At 36.8% G+C, this 17,695-nt stretch overlaps 1 protein-coding gene across 2 annotated transcripts; it reads left to right on the top strand.

Moving 5' to 3' along the window:
• Positions 1-5,228: 5,228 nt before the first annotated feature.
• On the top strand, positions 5,229-13,040 carry LOC131330150 (uncharacterized). 2 transcript variants are annotated; one of them, XR_009200982.1, is made up of 11 exons: positions 5,313-5,821; positions 7,219-7,286; positions 7,703-7,773; positions 7,923-8,192; positions 10,421-10,581; positions 10,684-10,739; positions 10,889-10,941; positions 11,010-11,139; positions 12,238-12,335; positions 12,595-12,735; positions 12,779-13,040. XR_009200982.1 is itself a non-coding variant. In XM_058363644.1 (10 exons), exons 1-10 carry the CDS (start codon positions 5,577-5,579, stop codon positions 12,664-12,666), a joined length of 1,224 nt encoding a protein of 407 aa, XP_058219627.1. In that variant the 5' UTR covers positions 5,229-5,576; the 3' UTR covers positions 12,667-13,040. The 2 variants fall into 2 exon arrangements, 1 of the variants encoding a protein (XP_058219627.1); XM_058363644.1 differs by having other exon boundaries at positions 5,229-5,821; positions 12,595-13,040.
• The last annotated feature ends 4,655 nt before the right edge of the window (positions 13,041-17,695 follow it).

The following is a 17,695-nucleotide window of genomic DNA, read 5'->3' on the forward strand; positions in this document are numbered from 1 at the left end:
TGCCATTTTTTCATCAATGGATGAACTTGCTCTTAAACAACTGAAAATTTTCAACTTAAAAATGCATGTAATGAGTAGTGAGGGTTTTTTACCGCATATGATTGATGTCTTAAGAGTATCCGAATATGTTAGGCTAAAATATATAAGGTCTTTCTCCTCTATAGAGACTCTTATCATCCGATGCGCGTTGTGTAAACTTTCATAGAACTCTGATCGAATATGAAGTCCCTAGAGATGTTTTTTTTACTATTACAAAGATGAAGAACGAGAAAGAAGCGATTAATAGACCCAAACAAAAACTTAGATTCCTTGAAATCAACATAAAATAAAGAGAAACTTTGCATTCTTGCTAAGGAAGTTGTAAAGAAAGTCTCACTAAATGCCATGGATAGCCATTTTAACTTGTTTTATGTGACCACCGTGGATATAGTGCACAAAGAAGACAATAGTTAAAAGGCAAATGCTACAAGGTGCTCCTGAGGCATAAGTTATGAGCACTTTAAATGTTTTAATTACATTTTTTATACTCATTCCAACTTCTACTAAACATTGAGATTATAAACTACTCCATTAAAAGAAGTCAAACAATATTTTGAATGACAAAAATGACCATATGACTCTTCCCATTCTTCACTCTTTAAGGTGAGAAAAACAATATTATTTTGGAGGGAAATTTTTCGTTCAACATGTGAGTCTGACTCTTCATATGGATCTTAGGTTGTTCGGCTAAATAAGCTGAATGCCTTATTTTTTTTGTCTTTATTCAAATTTTTTTCGCATTTGTTAGCTTTTCGTCAATTTTTGAGGGATTATTGCTTCATCATGCCGAGAAAAAAGTAAAAAATTACGATCGAAACCTTTTTTTAATAAAGACAAAAATAAACCAAATGACTTTTTTACTTTTTAGATTCCTCTCGTCACTTGCGGCTAGTTTGGCAGTTTCTTTCCATATAAGAGTGGAGCAATCTTTAGTTGTTCTGTGTCTTTGACATTCTGTTTCAATATATATATATATATATATATATATATATATATATATATATATATATACACACACACAGCCCGTCTCCCGTAAGGACCACCTTATTTTAATAAAATGCGGACCTCCCTTTTCCGATTGAATTTCGATGATCCGAGCCGCTCAATGTGTTCAGAACGTGATTTTAAGGGTACTCGCTAGAAATCAGCAAAAAAAAATGACCGGGAAGGGCTTCATCCGAGCAGTTTTTGTTTGTTTTTTATCGAACGGTTCAAACAAAAACTGCTCGGATGAAGCCCTTCCCGGTCATTTTTTTTGCCGATTTCTCGTGGGTACCCTTAAAATCACGTTCTGAACACATTGAGCGGCTCGGATCATCGAAATTCGATCGGAAAATGGGAGAAATGAGAAGGTCCGCATTTTAACTAAAATAAGGACTCCTTCATTTGAGACTGACTCTATGTGTGTGTGTGTGTGTGTATATATATATATATATATATATATAATACCGTGTTCTCAACTTGTCACATACCGTGTTCGATCTCAAGCTCAAGTTGTTACAAACTGTATTCTCAAGCTTGTCACATTCAAAGGTCATCTAGACAAAAAAACAAGCGAAAGTAGGAAAGGAATGAGGAAAACAAACAAAGACTTATAGAATGTGTAAAGGTATCAAACACAATTTTACTACATGTCTAGAGAAGGAAAATATCATCACAGGTTCACAAATGAAGAAAGCTACTTCGAGCGACATAGGATTGAATCCTATATTTTTGCGAAGTATTAGAAATTGGAGTTTTGGTCAATTTTTATTTTTGTTATCTCGCCCGAGTTTTATACGGTTGTTATACAACTGTAATTTTTTTCCGCTCTTTTAAACGTTAAAAATTGGAACTCCTGAATTTTTATTTAATTGTTTGTGATAGTATTATCCAATTATTAATTTCCCATATTATAAAGACATTCTAATATTAGATTTTATTTATTCCGATTATTGTTTTGATGTGGTTGACCCAACTGAGCTTCTTCGTCATATCACCAAATCCAAAAGCTAGCATTTCCCTCTCATTGTTGGGTTGTTCTTTGCAGTAGAAAAAAATAATAATAATAAGCCAAGATTTGTACGTAATCTTTTCATTTGCACTGAATACCTTTCGCCTACCTAATTTTTAAATGGAAATGAGGGTAGTATTGTCATTAAAAAATAGTATTACAAACATTTATGGGTAATTTAGAAAACAGTGGTGAAAATTAATGTTTCGTGAGTACCCATAAACACAACTCATGGATTAAGTATATTTATTGCATCTAAAGCGTTTAAAAGCACCATAAAGTAGGGCCCCAAACTTAGGGGTGACAAATTGAACCCAAACCCATCAATTAGAAAATAGACCCAACCCAACCCATTTATTAGTTGGGTAAGAATGGGTTCAAATTCAGCTAACCCATTATTAGTTGGGTCATAATTGGGCATCAATTGGGTCAACTTAAATGACCCAATAGGCAACCCACCAAATTTCATCTCTTAATTGGGCTCTTTTGCAATTGGAAAGTGGAGGAATACGCCCGCCCCCACCCCCCCCCCCCCGCTCTCTCTCCCCCCGCTCCCTCTCTCTCTCTCTCTCTCTCTCTCTCTCTCTCCCCCGCCCCCCCGAACCCCCAAGAGCATTGCCTTCTCTCTCTCTTTTATTCAATTGTTTTGTGCTAAATCACACGCGTCCAAAAATATTTTGAATGGTCCGAATTAAAAATCAATTGTGACCGGTAACAATTATTTTGACCAGTCAAAATTGAAAACACATCTCATCCATTAATTGCGCGAATGGACCCGTGAAATTGTGCTCCGCCGTGAATAAATTTCTCTCATGGTAGTCCCGCAAAGGGTTTGGATTTAAAAATTGACTTATTTTTTTGTCCTTATTCAAATTTTTTTGCATTTTTTTTGTTTTGTGTCATATTTTTGTGACTTATTAATTTGTTTTGATGCGAAGAATCGGAAAAGTAAAAAAATTTGATCGAAACTTATAATTTTTTGAATGAAGACAAAAAAAAAATCAATAAGACAAAAAAATTACTTATTCTTGTCTTTTTGAAAAAATTTATGAGTTTCGATCATAATTTTTTTTTACTTTTCTAATTTTTCGATCATAATTTTTAGTATATATGTAATTGGGTTAATGGGTGGGTCGGGTTTGCTTTAAAATAAATGGGTCGGATTGGGTATGGGTAATTAGACTCATAGTTAATGGGTCTAAATGAGTCAATGACCCATTAAAGACCCAACCCACTAACAACTTACCCAATTTGACCCAAACCCGCCCGTTTGCCACCCCTATGCCCCATGGGCACCTATCAGCGGGACCGTAATTAAAACTGTAACTCACATTTCACATAAATTATTACTATGTTTTTACTATTTAACATTAAAAGTGTTTAACTATCGCACTTGTTGCATATTATGTACCCGCGGCCTTCGTGAAGGCGGTAAAGTGAGAGTGTGAATCATAATTTGTAAAACCGATTACAGTTTTTCTGTCTCGTCAAAAATAAAAGCTTAGATCCTAACAAGGCGAAGCCTGCGAATTAGACTTTTCAAAAGTCCACGTTGGTCGTGACTTTGAAAATTAGTAGTTACAAATTACTCCTCCCTACAATAGACACCTTCGGGAACCTTTGATTATCTACTCCTATATATATATATATATATATATATAATCTAGCTATTGATGACTATCTAATAAGATATCAAATTATCAAGTCATGGATGATGATGTTAGAGCATGAATATATATGTCACGCATGACGACACAGAAAATTAAGAATCCATTTTCATTTGTAATAATAGTAATTAATACTGTAGATGATTCTAAAGAGAGTAATGACTAATGATATAAACTATATATTACTTACGTCGTTCTAATTAAGGTCCCGTTCCGTTAAGATTCATATTTTTTAAATACATATTTTCTGCTTTACGAGACAGGTTATTCTCTTACAATACAATACCTTTACTTTAAAAAATAAGTACTTATTTCAAAAATAAGTCTTTGTTTTAGTTAGTGGAACACGCCTAAGTATTTTGCCTAAAATTAGGCAACTGATTTATAACACTTCCATTTTTATCATTTGTACTCCTTTTTTCTCTTTTTTTTTCCCTTCTGTCTTCATTCATAGTATAAATTTACGGTAATGCACAATAAAATAATGAACAAGTGAAAGAGTAATGTTTCAAATTTACGTAAATAAGTACAATAAAAAAGTGCATATATAAACTATTAAAAAAGGTGTAAAAACCTAGTGGGTTGTTTACACTAATATACATTTTCACATACTTCTTTTACATTTTCACATATTATATATGACCTTAACTACCCAGTAGTTATATTCCAAAGTACCACAAAAAAAAAAAAAAACAACCCAGTAGTTTGTTTTTAGCATTACCATAGCAGTAATGCTACACACAGCAAAAATGCACAAATTTGTTATGAAGTCCACTACAGGTCCCATACAAATGATCTGAGCCATTCATTAAATGTAAAATATTTTTTCAAAGGCCTTCGCGAAAAATAGAGCTCAATCTGATACCTATAGGTGCTCGATTAAATCATCTAACTTTTCGGTGCGAAAAAGTAATGCTCACCCACTCCATCCACTCTCAGTTCATAGAGCTGTAAACGAGCCGAGCTGAATTTTGTCGAGTTCGAGTTCGAGCTCGGCTAGTTTACTAAACAAGCAAAAGACTTGAGCTCAAGCCTTAATGAGCCGAGTTTAGTCATTTACTAGTCGAGTCGAGTCTCCCTTAACAAATCGAACTTTTATTGAAATTAAACGAGTCATGTCGAGTCGAGCTCGTGAACTGCTCGGTTAATTTACGGCCCTACTCTCTAATAGGTAAACAAAATTGCACCCCACCATATAAGACTTGAATATAACTAGGACAGCAAAAGAGTCACGCAGAGCCGAGTTGACTTGCTCAAAATTAACCTAGCTTGAGCTCGGTTCATTTATAATTAGTATCGAGATGTTCAAATTTGGTTCGTCACTGTCGTTTACTATACCAGCCTCTATTAACTGCTATAAATGAGTGAATCTGTGAACTCTATAGTGCAGGTTGTGCAGTAATTAAAAGTGTTTTCAATAGTTAAATTTTGTTAAAATAAGATTTTTGTTAAAAGACTCTTCAATGGGAAAAACACCTTTTCCAGGAAGAGTCTGTTAAAATATGAACCCTTTATTGCTAAGATGAACAGCTGAGCACTGTCTCGTGATGGCGAAACACTTTCTCCGCCACAATGGCTGCCCTACTCATAACGACATCGAGACCAATCTTTTTCCATTTTTGTCCCAGGAGTTTCTAGAGGGACGAACCATCGTCCCAGCTTCTCTCTCTCTCTCTCTCTCTCCCTCTCCCAACAATGACGCTTCCGACCCCAAACCCCTTCCTTTGACCGACGACAAAGTCCATCACTCTCTCTCTCTCAGACACACACACATATTGAAATGTATTTATAGCGGTAGTATATATACGATGTCTTCCGTGGAGTTACAGAAAACTTCGAAAACAGCTGACTAAACGGAAGATAGAAAACTGGGCAAAATGGATTCAGGCGAGGTTAAGAAGGAAAACGGAGAAACCGTTGAGAAGAAGAATGAGAAAATTGCTATTAGGAAGAGGAGGAGTTCGTTGATTCCGAAGTTCGGATGCTTCAGATCGGACGACTACGATGTTCCGACCGTCGAGAGACCGGACGGCCGCGGCAACCTCGTTATGGAGTCGGTTTCGGCCGGAGAGAATCGCTCCCCGACTCACCTCGTTATTATGGTTAACGGACTCATTGGCAGGTTAGTCTAGTCTCTGATTCCAAATTCCACGAGCTCTCTGATTCTTGTAAGGATTTTTAGGTTAGGATTTCGGTTATAGTGCGTTTGAGAAATGCTGACGATGTGCTCGGGTAAATGATTATAGCTTATTTACTTGAAATTCGACCAGTTGATGGGTGAAAATAACCTTTCGGTTCTGTTTTCCTGTTTTACCTGATTAGGAACTGTGACTGAAATCTCGTCATTTTCTTTTTGGATGACCGGGTGTTTAGACTAGTTTGCACGCACCCCGACTAATTGGGGCCTAAAGTTAATGAAGGGAAAAACTTCCAGTGCCCGAGGTTTAGAACGTTTGGCTGATTTGACCTTATGACTTGTCGGGGCAGGCTGTTGGGTTGCTGGCTCATGCCACTCGACCAGCCCCCTACGGTTAATTCTATGTTTTTTTGGCGCCAGACGGTAGGATGTTAGGAGTTAGTTGGTAGTGGTTACTACGGGAATCGAGCACCTCCTACACGAGGACCCGAACTCAAGATCTCTCTTTTAGAAGGCAGCGTAAGGAACCAACCGCATTAGGTGTTGTTCAAATGTCAAGTAATTCGAGGTGAGGGAATCGCAAACATTGTTTGTCACATATTTATGGTCCAAATTAACTGGTTTTGGTTTGAGTTTAAGCAAATTGAGCTATTTTCCCCCAACTGATTTTGGTTTGAGTTAAGGAGAATCCGAGTTTTGGTTTGCGTTTCAGCTCAGACTTGCCTTCAATCAGCTCAAGGGACTAGACCGTCCAGTTGACCATTAAGGGTCCACTCAGGTCCTCACTTGATCGAAACCGTTCATCATGTAGAAAATTAAGTTGATCAAAAAAAATGTCTGTATTATTTTTCTCATACAAATTTGATATAATCATGTGGTTACCGATGATCAATGTATTTAATTTGATAATGAGATGCTCATCAAGCACTGCAAGTAATGGGTTGGATCATCGAGGTAGGCCCTGACCTCACAGCATGCAACCTGGAGGGTCTAGTCTTGTTTAGAGACTGCATACAAGGCTGACCCGTTCCGATTTTGCTAATGTAATATGTCGTAGTTTCTGAACGTGAAACAAATTATCAATGGCATGCTCTCTATCTAGACCTTAGGGATTAATTAATGTGTAACCGAGCCTTTTGTAAAAATGCAGGTGGATGGTGAGTTTATATAGATATGGATTTTTCTTCCTGGTTGTTTAAGACATGGGGGTGTTATCTTTCTACTTCTCTTGTCGCACGTCATCCAGTCATTTACAGTGATCAAAGTTTTGAATTGCTTGCTTGGTTGCATGGTCAAATGTTTATGTGCTGTGCTCGAACAGTATCACCGCATGCGCAGCTGTGGATATTTATGTTTCTTCCTTATTGTTCTTCCTTTTGCAGTGCTCAGGATTGGAGATATGCTGCAAAACAATTGATTAAGAGGTATCCTCAAGACGTTATTGTTCATTGTGAGTTCTGTGACCCGTAGCTTGTTTCTTGCTGTTCATATTGTTTTGACAGAACATTAGTCTTTACTCTTTAGGTATCTATACTCATCTCCATATTCATGCAAGTTAACTACTCAAATGTTTTCATCCTATATTGTTTGACATGAGCATTCTTTGTCTCATTTCATGTTTTGGAAGTAGTCGATGCTTGATTTCTTGGTGGTCTGAGATTTTCTTCATGCATACTTTCTTGGATCTTTTTTTTAAAAACAATGACCTGAGGAAAGTTGCACAGGATGATAATTTTGGTGTACAACAGGTGTTGCTTTTTCTGTTGAGGGAATGAGTTTTAGTCCTCTAAATTGGTGTCAGTACCTCACGAGCGGTGACCTTCTGTTACTAGCATGTATTGTGTTTAACTTATGTTTTATGTCCAGGTAGTGAAACCAACTATTCGACCTTGACATTTCATGGGGTTGATGTAACTGGAAACAGGTTGGCAGATGAGGTGCGTAATAGATCTATTTCCTTGTTCTCACCATTTTGCTTCCCTTTATCCATTGTTTTAATTAGAGACCGTTTCGATGTGATTTCTGCTGCTTTTTTATTGTTGAAGTTATCTTGGCAGGAAATTAAACAAGCATTTACTTCTTTCAGGTTATAGCTGTTATAGAGCGCCATCCATACGTTAAAAAGATATCTATTGTAGGTCATTCACTTGGCGGCCTGATAGCAAGATACGCTATTGCTAAGCTATATGATAGAGTGATCACACACACAACTTCTCAACAAATTGGAGAATGTAAAAGTGAAGAATCTAAAGATTCATTGCCAGAAGAGAAATTTAAAGGCAAAATTGCTGGACTGGAACCCATGAATTTTATAACCTTTGCAACACCTCATCTTGGTTCAAGGGGCCATAAACAGGTATTGATTACTGTTTTTAGTTTCATTGTGTGTCCTCTTTTTGGCTGCTAGTATAATGAGGGTTTAATTCAAGCTGTTTCTAAGCAGAATTGGAACTTTCCTTTTCTTTTTCTATATCCGTGTGTGGTATTGTATCTTTAGAAGACATGTTTCTCGAAAAGACGTGCTCTTCTGTCAAGCAACTTCATTAGAATGCATGTCTAACATAGTTCTTCACCGGACCTTCTGAAGAATGATCTAAATTTGACTCGCATTATAAAAACCTTTGTAAACATTGTTACCTTCACTTTTGTAGACACCTCCCAAATGGGGCATCGCCATACAGATCGATCATGTTTGTTTGATTCCACTTCATAAACCAAGATCGTGAATAATCCCATGGCTAGGAACATCGCCACACGATAACGGTTATCATCAAAATAGAGTCACCGCCTAGTTTATTAAAACTAAGAAAAATAGATAGAAATTCCGGGTACGGGAACCAAGAGTATAATAAGGGGAAGGTGTTAGGCACCCCTGTTTGCTCAGTTGTTAGATTGGCTCATAATCGTTTGACATACAATGTATATTTGCTTTATTTAAGTCTAACACATAATCTGGTTTTTAACCTTTAACAGTTAATAAAGTGAGTCAGTACGATAATTGAAAGCATGCATTAGAATAAGCAGAAAACAAATATGTTCAAGCAAATAGATCCCTCGGCCGGTGAATTGATGCCATGGCCGAGGAATCCCGCCGGATCGATGTATCGGCCGAAGGATTGATTCCCCAGCCGATGTTCTTCCTCACACCAAAACAAAGAGTTAATCAGGAATTAAAATACTACGATTAAAGTATAAAAACATAAGTTGAATCAAACCATAGGCCCCTAGGCCTCACCACCTTGATCCCTCATTGCTTGATTGCTTCAGATTGAGGGTGATTGACTGATCTTCTTCTCGAAACCCTAGGATTAGGGTTTGTACTTCGGGGTTTAATCGCTCGGGATGCGGCTGCTCGCAAAGGTTTAGGGCTTTTCTAGAGAGGATATGAGAGATGATTTTTGCAGAGCTTGGAGGTATGAGATGGAGGAATTGAATATTAATTTCGGAACCCTAAGGCCTCTTTATGTAGGCAATTGGTGACTCACTCCGGCCAATCAAATGGCATGAATCAATAAGGAATTATATGGTTAGAAGATCTCTAAATGAATCTGCTTTCGTAGCCCGAACGCATCGGAAAAAGGCTGCTAGGGTTTTGGAGATCGGATCAAACGTATGACAGAACAATCCATAATCTGGAAAATAGATGATCTGGCGGCCGAAGGATAGATTAGGCAGCTGAAGAATCGATCTGGCTGCCGAGGAATCAATCTCTCAGGGAGATTTTCAAGCAACATGTTTCACGGGTGAAAGAATGAAGTTGAGGCCGTGAGATCAATGTTACGGCCGAAAGATAGATTTTCCTAGAATTCTGTATTTCTGTCTGAAAGGCTATATGGCTTTGGATTGGGTCCTCTAATTGGCTAAAAGTACTCACCATAAGTCGTAAGGTTTACAAGAAATCAATCAACAATCACTGTATCCATTCATCATCGGGATGGTCCCCAAGGTGGGACTTGAAATAATCATTAGGCCAAATTGGAGTGTCTACAACTTTGTGTCTTATTACGCTTTGAATTCAACCTCATCAAACTTGTGACATGTTTAATTAAGGAGGTGATGCTCTGCAATTCCTTTTACAGAGAAATGAACTGATTTCGAGGGATTAGTTGGGCATGATTTTCACACATTTTTCAACTAGTTGTCTGGTTCAAATTCCTGAGTCATATGGTGAGGTCATCAGTACAACGAATTAACTGATACCTAGTATGTAATCTAAGAAATACGCCCAGAGATGTGATGCATGGAGAAGAGAGATTTGCTAGTGAAAGCCAATTTTGATCTCACATCTGTACGACTGTACCATGGTGGTTGTTGCATAAGGCTTAAGCCTTAGAGCGTCATTATTTTTCATTAGTAGTGTCCTTCGTTTGCTAAGACCCCAGTTTTTCAGCTCTCTAATTGTCCGAGCCTTGGTATCTTTTTTTTTTTTTTTTAAACTCAATCAAAGTACACTAGTGACTGATAAAGAAGGCGATGTTTCATTAGATCTGCAAAGGTGTGGTCTTTAGCACAAAAGTACAAAATAATAAAAACCCTGGCAAGCTTTGATGGTGCTTATATCTTTATGAGTCTTGTGGTTTCCAGGCCCCAGCATTTTGTGGCATTTACACCCTAGAGAAGGTAGTTTCTCGTGCATCGTGGTTTTTTGGAAGATCTGGGAACCATTTATTCTTAAGAGACGGTGGTAAAGAAAAACTTCCACTTCTAGTTCAGATGGCGAACGATAGTGATGGTCTACCATTCATGTGAGCCCTCTCGAATTTAATTAGTTATTTCCAGACAAAATCATCTCTTTTGTGTCTGCGACTGATATTAACTTGCCTTCGAACCATGTCTTATATCTGCAGATCTGCTTTACAGTCCTTCAGGCGTCGTGTCGCCTACGCTAATGCACGTTTTGACCGTATCCTTCAGTATTATTTGTTTTCTTTTTAATTCTTATTTGGTGCTTATTACACTCAAAGAAAAAAGTGGAGGTAAAATGGTCAGACATTTAGACGTAGGATCTTGTTGCAATCCTCTAACTTATGTGAAGGACTTAACTCCTCATAGATCTTGTTGGATGGAGTACATCATCATTGCGGCGTCAAAGTGAGCTTCCCAAGGTAATTCTAAAGCTTAATGTACCTTCTGAATTGTCTTCAAAAATGTTCTGAATGGTTTTCCGTTTCAGCGGAAAAGTCTTTCAAGAAGTGACAAATACCCGCATATCATAAATGTGGAGGAGGCAAAAGCAGCAAACACTGGAGAAGAAATGTCTTTAGAGGCCCAAGTCAATAGATGCAAGACCATTAGCATGGAAGGTTAGTTACTAATTTTATTCTTCGAAGTGATTGTTAGAGTTGCTCTTTTGTTTCAAGCGGCTAAGATACCGTCAAAGTTGTTCATGTTTGTGCACTAATGTTTCCAGGCTGTTGACAAAAGCTTGTGGAGGAAAGTTCCGTTAGAAGGAACTTTGTTGACCCCAAAGTTAAAGAAATCCTTGAGGAGCATAACTTCCCATTTAAAAAACTAAGCCAAACTGATAACTAAACGGCCTATAAGTTATGCTGTTGTGTTTTTAGTTTTTTCCTGAAATTGCAAAAGTTAGTAAAAAGTTATTTGTATGGATATTTTTTGTGCAATTTATGGGTGTCTTGAAGAAAAAGTTAGTCCAAGGAAAATCGCATTCTCTTCTAGGAACTTTCGAAAAGTTTGAGTGCATAGGTTACTACCGTGAATCACGTTTGGGAAAATGTCCTTGGAGCCTACGGATACTGAACTTAACCGAGGTTATTCATCCCACATAAAATAGAAAAGCAAAAAAGAAAGGAAATGAGAAAAAATGGAAGGTAGTTTATGTGATGATGGAAGAATTTGAGCACGATGAAAAAGATTTGAAGAATTTGAAAGCAGAGAACTTTTAGCTCATATAAACTTATTGCCAAATGAATTTGTTAAGTTCATTTTAGTTGTTTTATATACTGCAATTAGAACCTGTTATTTGGTAAGTGCCTGAAGGTTGAGATGTCTTACTTTTTTGAACGTTTGAGATGAAAACGCATATTATGTGCCTGTACTTGTTATAGAAACTTTGTTTAGGACAGTAACTTTCTAGAGCGGTTGGATGTCCAATGGAAGAGATATGTCTAGGCAATTGCTAAAATAGGTGCCAAAATGAAGAAATTTGTTCAAAAAATGAATAAAATTGCCATCTTGCTCTGCTTTCAATGTCTACTATGACTTGGTCTATCAAATTTTGGAACTTCTCATTACCCAAGGATTGTGTTCCATATGATTTCATTCCTGTTGTCCTTAATTTGATTAGGTATGCTGTGCCCTAGATGTGAACAAAAATTTTATGCTTGATTATTTGATGTCTTACATAATACTTAACATTTGTCAATCAACAAAAATTGCAGAGGCAATGATCAGCGGTCTCACAAAAGTGAGCTGGGAAAGGGTTGACGTCGACTTCCGTGGAACTAAACAAAGGTTTTTAGCACACACTACTATTCAGGCAAGTTCCTTCTTACTCTCGTCGTTACCACCCTTACGGCCTTACCTTGTTAGCAACCCAATTGCTTTCCAGTCGTCGCATTTTATCTCTTTGCATGTTAAGCTTCAGCATCTACATTTTGTCTCTATTGATAGATGTTACTGCTTGGTAATCGAGGATTATTGAACAACGTTTAGTTGGTAAACAAATGGAGAACGTGACTTGGATTTAATATTTCTACGGTAAGTGACAATTTCTTTCTTCTATTCTCTCCATGCAGGTTAAAAGCTCCTGCATGAATTCTGATGGAGCTGATGTTATACAACACATGGTCGACAATTTTCTCTTGTAGAAATGAGTATTCGCCAAATTAATCCACCATTCTTTTTCCTTCTTTTCTTTCCTTAAAAGAGAAATTGTAAATGCATGACCGCCGGCGCCCATCCATATAGGGCTTCAGAGGCAATGTTGATGGTTGCCTCGGCGTCGTCATTAGATTAATCATAGTTACATAGATTTGTAAAAGTTCCAGGGGCAATGGTTGTGTAATTTTCCCTGTTGTAGAGAGTCAAAATCAGATCACATAGGGGTGTTAATTAGGGTTGAAAGTGCCAAGCTAGAGGTATACGTAAAGTGTAAAATCAAGCTGCAAAATGCTTGTTAACTGTTGTGTTAATGTTTGCCTATGTTCTCTTTTCCTGAAGGAAAATGATTTTTTCAACCCCATTTTTATTTTCATGCACTCTTTTTATTGTTCTTATTGATTGTTCTTTTAATTTTACGTGAGTAACGATAGAAAAATGAATGCAAAAGAATTTTAAAAAAAATGAATCTAGAAATCGTTTCCCTTTTATGAATTAATCTTTGGGAAAATTACAAAATAACCTCCAACGTCTACGCTAAATTTCAATCAGACTCAAACTTTCACAAAAAAAATCAATTTTACTCCCAGCGTTATTTTCCGTTAATCAAAACTACTCATTCCATTCAAATGACTAATGGATTTTGTTAAAGGCTCCGTTAAATAGTGTCCCAATCGAATTTTGATGATTTGAGCCACTTAATGTGTTTAGAATGTGATTTTAAAAGTACCTTTGAGAAATTAGAAAAAAAAGATTAGAAAGGGCTTGATTTGAGCAGTTTTTTATTGAACAATTCAATAAAAAACTGTTTAGATGAAGCCCTTTCTGGTCTCCTTTTTTTATCGATTTCTTGCGAGTACTCCTAAAATCACGTTTTGAACACATTGAACGGCTCGGATCATTGAAATTCGATCGGAAAAGGGGAGGTGCGGACCGATCCGGATTTTGTTCAAGTCATTTGAACGGAAGGGGACGTTTTGATTAACGGAAGATAACGTTAGGAGTAAAATTGATTTTTTTGAAAGTTTGGGAGTCTAATTGAAATTTAGAATAAATGTTGGGAGTATTTTGAATTTTCCCCTTAATCTTTACACCGATGTAAGAAGAGGTGGTTTGAATATTGATAGAAAATGCAGTTCAAAAATGAAAATGATATTCGCATTCCAAAAATTGATGCAGGCACTCCAAAATCAGTGTAACTTCAAAGTCACATTCCTTTATTTTTGGGAGTGTTTGCATCAATTTTTGGTGTCAATATCATTTCCTTTCAAAAAAATATCATTGATAGAACAACAATGTTACTTGCACATATTTTTGTGCACATATCATGCATATACATTTTTGTGGTTGCCTTACGATTTTTGAAAAAGTTTTTACCGATATCCGTTGGAACAGATTTTTTACAGGAACCCTCCAAAAAATATTTTTAAAAAAATAAGCGGTTCGAATCATTTTGTGGAACCCCGATTTGAGCTCAAAAAAATGTATGTACATAATATGTGCATAAAAATCTACGTGGGAGTCATTTCTGCGGATAGAAAATGATCTGAGCTCGGATATATGCAGGGCCTATATGCAAAGTGGCACGTGTACATATGTTGTGTCCTCGTAAAGGAAATTATTACTTGCTCCTCAACCACCGTATTCTTCACCCCACATCTGTATAGAGCCCACCATTAAGTTTGTGGATCTGAACATCCTGTCGTGAGCAAAGTCACTACAGGATGTAGTACATTATCTCAGCTATTTAAAAGTATTTTTTATGGTTCGGATTTAAATCAAACTCTTATTTTCTTCCGTGGAAAAGTTCTATTTTAATCCGGACCTTGATTGCTGAGATAGCTCACTTACTTCCGATAGTGATTTTGCTCACCACATGATACCCGGATCTTGGCTTTCACATAAATATATAAAGGAAAATGCTCGTAAAGCTTTACACGACGGTGCTATAAAAGCACTGAATAATCACTCGCGCTCGTAGATCAATGCCCTTGGGCCTTGGCTTTTTCTTTGTTTTGAGCAGTTTCCTGGTACCCAAGCATTAAAATTCTGGTAGTGATAATGCAAGGCCAGCCTGTCAAAACTGCAAAAATCCCAGTTAGGTAAAAAGGTTTCTCCTCTTTTGTGAAACTCAGCAGATACGGTACCCAAGCATTAAAGGGCCCCGGGTAGTATGGTGTCCTACAAGATTCTGGTTAGACTTGCCCTCGCACAAAATGTGAAATTGGGTCTTCAGTCTCCATATATGCAAATGGAGAAAAACATATTTACGGAGGAGCCGTGATCTCCTGATTCTTATAGAGCGAAAGAGCTGTCTTGTGATCCCTAGGTCCTCGCGCCGCTTTTGAGCTTCGCGATAGCTCTCTATCCTTTGAATTACTCTAATCAATCTAACCTGATATCATATTCACGGCTCCGCGCAGTTACAGCCATTAGTTTCGGCAATCAATGATTGAGAAACGTTTTTAAACTTTGACCGGTAATAAATATTTCTGACCAGTAAAACACTTTTGGATGTGCTAGATTGAAAGAAATGAATGGGTGTTTCGAATATATATAGAGATAAAATAAAAACTTGTAATTGGAGATGATATTGATACTATCCTATAATCACTTTTTGGTTGAAAATTGTGAGTTTTTTGAGTCTCAAGAGATTGGGTTGGAGATAGTTGTAATACTCCGGATTTGGGAGTTTGAGAGCGTTTAGTCCTACATTGATTGAGAGCTAAAGTCTCGTTTGGTATACATTATTATCATGGCTATCTTCTTAGGTATATATACACCTTTTTAGGCTAAGTATTTCGAACCGAAAAAAAGATTCATAGTCAGCTGGATCGGACCGTTACGATACTCCAGTCTCCTGTCATGAAAAGTTTAGTGCTCTCTAGTCTGGGAGAAAAAGCAGAGCTGGTGATCTTCGGATGGGGATCCGGGATCTTCACATCCTAACGTAGCACGCGAGAATCGATCGTCGTCATCGCAAGTGATGGAAACCGACTGTCTACTTTACTTGGCATGACAGTTTACACTTCAAATGCATCGGCGATAGGACACACAGTTCTCCAAAATCAATCTCTGCCATTAAATTAATTAACTCTGCAATTGTTCAATCCAAATTCACTTCAATCCCAATCCCTCCCAAATTTCGAAATCAAAAAGTGGAATGGAAAAAAAATATACTCGAATACTAAAAGGGAAGAGTGAGCGGATATGAACCCATTATACAACATAGACGGGTTGGATTGGGTTATAAGTGAGCGGATATGGGCGAATTCATGGGTCAAGTTGTAAATTGTCACCTCGAGATAATCAATTGTAAAGATCCACGAGATAATCAAGCCCAACAACTCAATTAATACAAAAAATAAGTCCATCATAGGAAAGAAATAATGAAAGAACGGAATAGCTCCTCGCATCTCCTACCGAGCTCTATATCTCTATATTTTGAGAGATATAGAGAGATCAAACAAACTCCAACCAATCTCTATTTTAGAGCTCTAAAATAAGGACCCGGGGATCCTCTAGGGCAGAGTGTCCTACAGGGGTTGTACAACGCACAGTCGTTAACGGTCCAGATCAAAAATCAATTTATGACTCGGTAATAAATGATTCTTACCGATCATAATTAAAAATCATATCTCAACCATTCATTGTCAAGATCGATGGCTGTGTACGCCCTACATGGTGCCTTATAGGGCCTTGCACTATAAGATTTCCCAATCCCTAAAATAGAGACCTCATTTTAGATCTCTATATACAGAGACTCAGCACTAAAATAGAAACTCATCTCCATTTGTACTTTTCACTTCATGGGATAACTTTCAAATTATATAAGTTATTTCTATAAAGTTTTTGTAGTACTATTGATAATGAAAATGTCATTAATTTGACATCAATATTAGATATATTTGGTGAGAATTTCAAAAAATAGGAATTTGAATTTTGAAAGAATGTTGGTAGATTTTGGAGGGAAATTGAAGAAATTATGAATTTTTTTTAATATAGAGATGGTAATGGAGATTTGTGGTTGGAGTATGCATGAATAGTAATAAGCTCTAAATTTAATTATTTTTTGATTTAAAAATAGTATTTTGAGTCTCTAAAATAGAGTTATATATAGAGACTAATGGATTGGAGATACTCTAAGAAAAGAACACGCCCACACATGTGGAAGAGATTCGCACCGTACCCCTAACCTCCTAGTAAAATGAAAGAATTTTTGACAAATTGAGTAAGCCTCATCAGAGTCCATTCCAGAACACCTTCTTAAAAAATAAGTACTTATTTCACATTTTCAAACTAAAAAATAATGTAAATAAAAAATAATTTTTTGATTTTTTTTGCACCGTATAAAAGATCTCATCAAGATTTTTCAAACAAGATCCATATTGCATATTTTTAAATTTCATTAAGCTCATTATTTTTGAGCTTGAAATTGCCTTCTTAGAAAACAAATACTTAAAACCCATTCTGGAACGGGGCGTGGTGTTTAGAAGTTGGATTTTACTTACTAAATTTTCAAAAATTCTAACAGCAGGGACAATCCGCAGAGAACCACGCAGAGACAAACGTGTTTGGCCCCATTTTGGATCCCGAAAAAATCTAGAAAAGCCCTTACGAATCCAAAAGTAATACTTACCGATATCCGCTGGAGTTGATTTTTTACAGGGCCCCATAACATAATATTCAAAAATTTATGGATATTTTTCTAGATTTTTTCGGGCTCCAAAATGGAGCTAAACGCTTTTGTCTCTGCGGATTGTCCCTGCGGACTGTCCCTGCTCATAGCAGGGCTGATCCATGGTAATGTATTAGACAGAATGCTGTTTTTTTGTGTTATAATTAGACAGAATGCTCAACTGACAATTGTCATTATTTATTTTGTGGAACCCGTAAACAATCAAAATTATTGATTAATCACATTACTTTGTGAGGTGCACGAGGTAGTAATGTTTTTTTTTTTCCATTTCCTTAAAAAAAAAAAACGTTGGAGAAATCGTAACAATTTTACTCATCGAT

The sequence above is a fragment of the Rhododendron vialii genome, chromosome 6a (assembly GCF_030253575.1).
Source record: "Rhododendron vialii isolate Sample 1 chromosome 6a, ASM3025357v1".
NCBI lineage: Eukaryota > Viridiplantae > Streptophyta > Magnoliopsida > Ericales > Ericaceae > Rhododendron > Rhododendron vialii.